The sequence below is a fragment of the Daktulosphaira vitifoliae genome, unplaced genomic scaffold, assembly GCF_025091365.1.
Source record: "Daktulosphaira vitifoliae isolate Bord-2020 unplaced genomic scaffold, ASM2509136v1 Scaffold_3, whole genome shotgun sequence".
NCBI lineage: Eukaryota > Metazoa > Arthropoda > Insecta > Hemiptera > Phylloxeridae > Daktulosphaira > Daktulosphaira vitifoliae.
The window spans coordinates 32,861,244-32,870,939 of NW_026099574.1; the positions used below are offsets into that span (position 1 = coordinate 32,861,244).

General features: G+C 25.6%; 1 protein-coding gene across 1 annotated transcript; it reads right to left on the bottom strand.

Moving 5' to 3' along the window:
• Positions 1 to 1,158: 1,158 nt before the first annotated feature.
• On the bottom strand, positions 1,159 to 3,746 carry LOC126901736 (uncharacterized). Its single transcript, XM_050678458.1, has 3 exons — positions 3,073 to 3,746; positions 2,748 to 2,953; positions 1,159 to 1,287 (listed from the first exon to the last, which is right to left on the bottom strand). Exons 1-3 carry the CDS (start codon positions 3,704 to 3,706, stop codon positions 1,213 to 1,215), a joined length of 915 nt encoding a protein of 304 aa, XP_050534415.1. The 5' UTR covers positions 3,707 to 3,746; the 3' UTR covers positions 1,159 to 1,212.
• Between the last annotated feature and the right edge of the window lie 5,950 nt (positions 3,747 to 9,696).

Sequence of the window (9,696 nt, forward strand, 5' to 3'; positions counted from 1 at the left end):
AGTCTATAACATTCTAATTTTTTTGGTAACTTGTTGCTATATAAATCATTTCTAAAAAAATAATTTTTAGTTTCACCTGAATTTAACAATGAATTTTTACATTTTTGATAAAATTTTATAATACGCTCAAATTAGTAGTTTTTAACAATTTTTTGGTTGGTTTTTTTAGTTAAAGTAAATCATTAAAATTAACAAAATTCTGAATTTTTCTATTGTACAATCTTTTTAAATATCATAGATACTTAGAAATGATTACTATGATTTCTAAACAAGTGATCTATCACGATTTTTGTTTGTACGAAAAGTACAAACAAAAATTGAGTTTAATGATATCAATTTCAAACTTGCTAGGTGAGCTAAAAGTTATGGTAACGAATTCAACTTTTTTTTACTATAAACCTTCACAAAATTCAACTTTAAAGGACCAAAAAATAGGTTAAAAATGACATTTTGCACTGATTATTTTCACCTATTACAACATATTACAAGTCAAGAGCAGTTCATATCATCAATCTCTTTAAATTGTTATATACATTAAAAATAAAAAAATGTACAATTACTTGTATCATTTTTATAATTTCTCCGTATACATTATAATATTAAATTATTGAATATCAATTTTATACTAAATTTAATTACTATAATTAGTAATCATTCATATATTATACTTTTAAATCAAAGAACTACCAATCAGGATATAAGTAAGGATGTAGTCGTTCGCGTTTCTTTTGTAATTATCCATAAATATCTTAGAATTAAACATTATGTACAGATTTGCATCGAAGCGTTCCTTATAACAGTAATTTTAAATACTGCCAGATATCATATATACTTGATTCAACCATGTCACGTCCGTACTGTGTCGCGACCCCCTGTTATACCATTTTATTTTTATTTTGGTTTTCTTTAGTTACACAATATTCTTTAATTATGAACTATGTAATGCTTTTTAAGTACATCCCTTATGTCTTGTAAGGGTATCAACTTTGATTTTTTATGTTAGTGATGTTAATCACTTTCACATACCATCTATATTTTTTCCATCTATATGGCTTTCTCGTAGTGCCGCTTCCCCACTGTCTTGAGTTTTCTGTTTTCTATATTCATGTAAATTTTAAATTGATCAAACAAAAAGAAATCATAAAAATAATTGCATATATTTTATTGAATGTTAATTGTTTTATTATTTATAATTACATGTAATCACGATTATTAAGGAGAAAAATGTTTACTAGTACTTCCACTACTCATCATTGTTCCAGATCTGTTGAATGTCTGCATCAATCTCTATTCATAAAAAATAAAAAGTATTTTAAAGTTCCATAATTAAATAATTAATAATTTGTAATTATTAATTAATAATAACACCTTCCCTCACTAAAAACGTATATTTGTATCTTTGATTAGTATTCTGATATCTGAAATTATTGAACTTATATTTAAGCCAATTAATTCGCACACATATAAAACAAATTTGGTTCCTTTAACGTCGATCACTACTTTTTTATTATACAATAATTTTGTAAAGAATTTTTTTTTTATTAATTTTAAAGTTAAGTTGTACATACAGGATGATTTTTTTATCATAACCCATTCAATTACTTACAAAGTAATTATAATTTAAACATTTTTTTGGGGGGTTTTCTTTAGTTACACATTATTCTTGAATTATTAACTATTTAAAACTTTTTATGTTCATCCCTTATGCCTTGTAAGGGTGTCAACTTTGTTTTTTTAAGTGGGAACACTATTTTGAATTAAATAAAATATTTGAGTTTTTAATTTAACAGTAAATGGCATTTGAATTTTTAGTATAACTTTACTTGTTTATTAGATATAAACACTTAAAGTTTCAAATTTTTAAGTTAATATACATGTATAATACACAAGGGATTACAAATACAGGTAGCTAATTGGTTTTTTATGACATCGATATTAGTAGGTACACAGCATTGTTATTATCAAAGGTAGTAAGGCACATTGTTATGAGCTTATAAATACACTAACTGACAATAAAGAAAGTATATCTATTGATAGTCATAATTGATAATAAACAATCCGTGACTGTGACAGCAATGTCATAAAAATCCAATTAGCCACCTGTATTTGTAATCCCTTGTGTATTATACATGTATATTAACTCAAAAATTTGAAACTTTAAATGTTTATATCTAATAAACTAATAAAGTTATATAAAAAATTCAAATGCCATTTACTATTGAATTAAAAATCCAAACATTTTATTTAATTCAAAATATGTGTTCCCATTTAAAAAAACAAAGTTGACACCCTTACAAGGCATAAGGGATGAACATAAAAAGTTTTAAATAGTGAATAATTCAAGAATAATGTGTAACNGGATGAACATAAAAAGTTTTAAATAGTGAATAATTCATGAATAATGTGTAACTAAAGAAAACAAAAAAAAAAAAAAGTTTAAATTATATTTATTCTGTAAGTAATTGAGTGGGTTATGATAAAAAAATCACTCTGTATATAAATTTGATATTGCATACATTTTAAACATTAATAGTGTTACAAATTTTAAATATAAACTTTTTAACTCTTATTTAAAACTAAAACATATAAAAAATATTTAACTGAAAAAGCCACAAAAAATTACTAAAAAATCGCGTATACGTAGTTCGGGAAGAATGTTACCATTATCGACGCTCTAAAAATCTTTTTAATTCTTATTTCACATATAAATTCGAGCTACCTAACGTAAAATAAATCTTTTTATTAACCTGTATTACTTGAATAACAAATACACCAAACATTAGAAAAGACATGGTCATTAGAGATCTTTCAAAAGATGATTTTGTTATCATCGAGGAAATAGAGTCTTTCGTCGCTCGTTTTTGTATTCTTTGAACGTCTGCAGGTTTTCTATAAATAACATTACGAATATTTCTATGATGAAAAAGAAATTCTAATTGTTTTAATGCTTGATCTGTAATAAAAAAAAAATTCTATTATCAATTTCAAAAATATGAACTTTTTATACTGTCGTTGTATCAATAATATTGTTTTTACTAATATATATAAAATTACTGAAACTCATCAACTTACGCATTCGATTAAAAAAAAGTGTGCGAGCTTTTTGTAAGTATTCGAATATTGCTGTTGCCGTGTTACCACGTTGATGATGCTCAGTTAAGACCAAAGGCTCACCATCTAATTCTAATAAATTATCTTCACCTGGTAAAACAGTTTTATCGTCATGTGGTTGTTCGTCTTCCTCGACAGTTTCCACGCTGACTAAGTCATCACTATTATTTCGTTCATCGTCGATTTTAGAATCCTCTTCAATTGTCTCTGCAGTAGCTGACGATGGCGTTGAGTTAATAATTGTTTTTCTGATAGTGTTCAAATTCGGTAAATGTGTCGTCCGACCAATGTTCATCTCCGATAAAATATCGATGGTGTCATTACGAGTATTCGAATGAACAACTTTAGAATAATTATTTAGATTAAGGAGTTTGTCACCTTCCACGAGTACACCACAAGGCATCTTTACGTGTGCATTATTGGTACCATTGCTGGTTATTGTGCAAAGCTTAATCCACGTAATGTTGCTCCTGTAGTCGTGCGAATCTTCACCGTCAAAAAGAGCAAACGTGAGTGTTATAAGAACCGTAATAGTTAATACAAACGATGTCAACCTCATCTTTACTCTTACTACAAGACAGAGACTCGTTGACATTTAACGTCTAACTGTTAACTAAAACTACAACGTATTTACGGTTCTGTTATTAAAATAATTACTGTAACTGCAATGAAAAATTTCATCTCTTATGATACTCTAATACATATTCAAATTTGATTACCGTTAAGCTCTACTAACTTTTATCTATTTATATAATAACTTTAATTATAACCTTTTTTGGTAGTAATAATTATATATTTTATAAATCATACATAGAAATAAAATTAATAGTCAATTTATTTTCAAAAAAGTCGATAAGTATAAAAAAGAAAATCATTCAATATTAAAATTTAAGAATCGCTTTTCATTTTGGGATCGAGTAAAATTTTTTGCATCTAGTTACACCACACTGATTTTTTATTATTTTTATATTTTATAATTATTAATTTCTCATGAGTCTGTAATAATCATTGTTTTGTTAATTTAATGTTATTCTATGAACAAAAATAATAAAAGAATATTAAACAAATTGTTTTTCTTTAGTCTAATAATTATTAGATTAATATAATAATATAAAAATAAATTACTGTTTTAATTAAGAACATTTGTTTCAAAAACAGTTACGCACTTGACACGTCACAGATATTTTTTATAATTAACAAACAATTTAACTCCTACATTTATATAAAAAAAAACAAGGTCAAGACAAAATCAAGTAACGTAATTAATGTCACCAAATCTTATGAATAACTACACTAGCGTAATTATTATCATGTCCAAAATAAGTCTTTATTTACGTCTCTAGATAATTTATCTCTTGATAAATTTAGCTATTAATAGTAAATTTTTTTTTTTTCATAATTTACTCCAATTGAAAATAATCTTATCATATTATAGAACAAGGAAAAAAACGCTTTTCTGGGAAAATTACTTAGCGTGATCGGATTATCAAAATTTTTTTTTCAACGAAAGTACTCGGTCACTAGACCCCAAAAAATTATTGGTTTTAATATGCGCATTGACTCATTTCTGCTCATACGTTTATTCTGACCCTTAATTATATGGTGTAATATGTATTTTTATTAGGACACTATTTTGAATTTGCGCATAACACTATATTTTATATAGTGCTATATATGTTATATCCAGGAATGTTATAATGTTATATATAAATTTCAAGACGGTTATAATTATATAAGTTTGAACTTTCATTATCCGAACAGTACATTATTAATAATCTTTTTATTCTCATATATGATGTATGAGTCTATGAGTTTATCGTTTAAATTGGGATTCATCTATTACAACTATGCTGCCCAACGTTAAATCACAGTTACCAAAATGTTTATAAAAATTAAATTTTTTACATAGTCCCACGTATTCCATTATATAAACACGATTATTATAATTAGGATATTAATAATGTTTGTATATACCAAGGTTTATTTAAGGGAGATATTGCCCCCCCCCCCTTAAACCAGCACTATCAATATTTTTTAGGCAACATCTATGAAATAAGGATCTAATGTCCTTTTTTTTTTGATAATCACTTTGTTTTTTAGTAAAAAAAATTCTATAGTATGTTTAACAAAGTAAAAAAAATATTAAATAGCCTCCTAAAATAATTTTTGAATACGCCTAAAGGGAATACCTCATTAACAAACGTCAACCTTATACCCAATACATTTTACTATATTCTCTTTTTGAATTTTTCTGATTTTAATGATAATATTTTTAATATATTTTTGTTACACTGATTCTGATGTAATATTTTTTATGCAAAACACTTATCGTGACCGGCGTAGCCGAGTACTCCGCCGTAATCAGTGGCCTTCTTATGATGACGGCCCAAAGGAAACAAAACAAAGTTGACGAGACGTCAGCGGACCGCGTCTTGCGGTGTCACGAAGATTACTCCCTCAACGTATACTTGTGGCGGGTCGTGGATGGACGTGCGGTACTTGCTGGACTTTGTACAGTGGCGTATGGTGTTAGTCGGTCAAACTACCACATACACATAGTTGGGCGACGGCTGATAAAAGTGGCACGGGTCGCGGGGCTCCGAGTATCAAGAAACGCCGCGGGACCGTGTCAAAGTTTATTGCATGACAAAATGATTTTTGAGAGTATTTTTTAGTCCCGTTTAACTTACAAAAACTTAATAGGGACCGATTATTGTTTTTTTCTATTAAGTGATGAATGGTATAGATAATATGTCGACTGGCCAATTACTAGTTTAATATTATTAATTTTCGATTTAACGTATTTATAGTAACGATACGAAGCTGAAAATGTAGTGATTTTTATCGAGATGTGTTTATTATTATTATTATTTTTTTGTGTGTCTGTCACCCATTCTTCTCGACCAACTTTTTTTTTAACAATAAAAGATCACAAATCATATGCAGTTGAAACATAACCCCAAATATTCGAAAAAATTTTATCGTTCCTCAGAAATGGAAGAATTCCTCTTGTGAATCTTTTAAACTTAATTTTTGAAAATGTTACGGAAATACTCTGAACATTAAACATAAGTAAATTAAAGCTCAAATTACATAACAGTTAAAAATATAATAATTTATTACGACATTTTATCTTTTATGTGCATTAGTTAAAAAATGCTATTTTTGTGTTAAAATTTTCGATTTTATATTTATAATTTCAACTTTATATTGCCATAATTTTTTTGGAAAATGTTTAGATCAATAGTAATTTTTTTTATAAATACTTAATACGTGTTGCTTATAACCAGTATGCTTTATTTAGAAATGTAATAATTTCCACTTATACAGAAGGATTCAACGCTTGAAACATACGTAAAAAAGTAGAACTCTTTCAACTTAAAATGTGAAAATGTTCTCTGAGTTCTATGAACGTTTATAGAACTCGGAATTTAATTTATGTACATTTATTAAATAAATGTATTATATAATCCACTACAAACTATAAAAAAATTGTCCTGGTGACATATCTTCAATATGTAAAGAGTATATTATTTAATATAAAAAATCACCGTTTTTCGTGATATTAAAATATCCTCTTTAATTTTTTTTTTTTCAATTATTTATATCTATATTTTAGATTAATAAGTATAGTTTAGAAGGAGTTAGAGAGTAATGACCGTATTTTAACCCCATTTTACAAAACATAAATAATAAAAAAGATTTAAGCGTTAGTTATAAAAATTTTCATCGAGTACTTTTGCAACTTTTAATGTTAATCCAATAAGTTTATTAAAACGATGAGAATGCCTATTCAAAAAAAAATATTTTAGCTACCAACAGCTTGTAATAAATTTAAATGTCAATTTTGTAACTGAAATTAGAATTTGGGATCGCTTATGTTAATGTTTCGCTGTTTAGTGTGTGTTACTTTAACAGTGACACACGCTTTTCCTCTCAGTAATAATGAGGATACATCAGATACACCCAATTTGAAAATTCTGTCAAATCATTGTAAAGGAGATATTGGTGGAAAATAATTAACAAACGAAGATTAGAATAATAGAGTTAAGAAAGTCGACTTTATTATCATTTTAAAAATCCATAATTATACTTTTGGTACACGTTTGTTATAGAAGTAACAAAATATATAACTACTTTATTTATTTTTATAATTTATCTGTAAAAATTACAATAATAAATTATTAATTATCAATTTCATTTTAAATTTAGTTACCATAATAATTATTTATTCATGTATTACACTAATAAATGATAAAACTTGTAATCAAAATATATTTAAAGAAATAGGAGTTGATGTTGATTTAGGAATAATCCAACATTTTCTTTTAAAAATTAAATACTATTTATAGATTTGCATCGAAGCGTTTTTTATGCTAATGGTTTTAATCACTATTACACATCATCTAGTCTGGTTCCAATATGCCACGATTCTATTTTGTTGGCTTTTTGGTTAAAGGCAAGGAGAGTGTACGACATAGAGTAATTTTTACCTATGCATTATTTATTTATAATATTAACGGACATAGTCTTTTATTTAAAACTCAGGTTGTTTAACAATTTCTTAAAAATAAAATATATTTCATAACAACTTTTTTTACTATGACGACACAAATATACAAAATTAATAATATTTTTAGCTACACAAAATATGATTTAAGAGGGAGATTAATAAGATAACACATATAAGTCCATATTGGCACTACTAAAATTCGTCTCATTCATTATTGTAAAAATATAATAAAAAGTTCCCATTTAACTTTCAAAATTATCCTTATACTAATTTTTTCTTAACAATTAAATATTAATTATAGATTATAAAAATAAATCAAATTATATCTGAATATTATTTATGAAATATCATTATTTAACAAAAAAAAATTTTCTTAATAAATCACACTAAATACATAATTATTTTGTTGAAATATTAATATTTAATTTAAAATTATTTAATATCGCAAATACAAATTTTCGCAACATAAAAATTCAATAGATGACGTAAACTTATAATAATAAATTATCATTTTCATTATTAGAATATACTCTAATTTGGAATATAAGATTATTTTATAATTAAATTAACAGATTTTCATTACTCTTATTAACAGTTAATATGTGGTTCAAATTTTCTAGAGGAAATGTGCTTTTAATGCTTTATTTTTTTAATTTGTTTATCCATTTTGGTAATTTTGCTTTAATAGAAACTGGCTATAAGAATGATAAAGGAACAATCATATCAAATTACAAAAAAAATGTCATTGAATTATTAAAATGCACTTACTTACAAGCTGGAATAAATCATTTAAAATTAACTAAATTACTCTTCGGACACAAGTTAAATAATTTCAAGATCACAATTCCATTACTCTTAAAAGGTAATACTTTCGTAAAACAACAGATAGGTTCTTTATATTTAAACAATACGGTTGGAATTGGATCATTGTGGTTATTGAATATGTACATAAGTACGGCTGGAGTATATTTAAAAAAATTTTCAAATCGAGAAATTACAAAAGAAGATAATTACATTATTATTGAACTTTTGAAATGTCAAGATTATGTTTTAAAAAAATTACTTCTAGATTCGGAAAAATGTGATACAAACAGTCAATTTAACATAGATAACATGGGTTTTAACTATTCTCAAAAGTTCAACTATAAATATATTTTTTCGTTTATTCTGAGGAACATTAATAACATTGAATATCTAATTAACAAAAATAACAGTAATGGAACGTTAGTATTCGGAAATATAAAAGTTTTTAGCAGATATTATTTATACTTCAAAACATTTGGAATTAATACCACTACTGTGTTAAAGTTAATTAATAGCTTCAACTTACGAATACAATGGGGAGATATTAATAAGAAGTTGAATGATATTTATACTAATGCCGACAAACTTGATTGGCCAACTACAAAACTTAGTTCGTGTTTGTTGCTCTATTCAACTACTTTCGACTTATTCAAAGTAATCATGTTAAGATTGACTTGGAAACAATTTTTATATATTAAACATCAAGATGCATCATTGATTAAAAATCTTACAAAGCAATGGTTAATGACACTTAAAGAATTCGCCAAGTATCTGGCATTAGAAAATGACAATGTAATTAAAAATGTAATAGATAATATTTCACTGCACATTAAAAATTATCCGTTGAAAAACAATGGAACTATAGATCTCATTAAGTTACCAACTTATCAAAAGGAATATACAGACAGATTGGTAAATTATTTTAACGATATAATATCATTGCTTTGTGAAGGTTTAGGATGTACGATAGTTGAAAATTGGAATACACAAGAAGTTTTACGGACATCCAATCAAGTTAATTTTTACATAGATTTTGATAAATCTAGTCAAGTATTTAATGAAATCATAGGTACTTACGAAAATAATTTCTTAAATGAAACAATCAATTTTGGAGAATTCCTCAATTTTTTATTTAAGGACATCGATTTTAATGTTATTCGATCATTTAATGATTACTTAATAACATTAAATACATATAGTCTATTTAGTGGAAAATCATTGATTGATTTTGACACAATAAAAATTAAATAATTGGTGTTGATATTTAA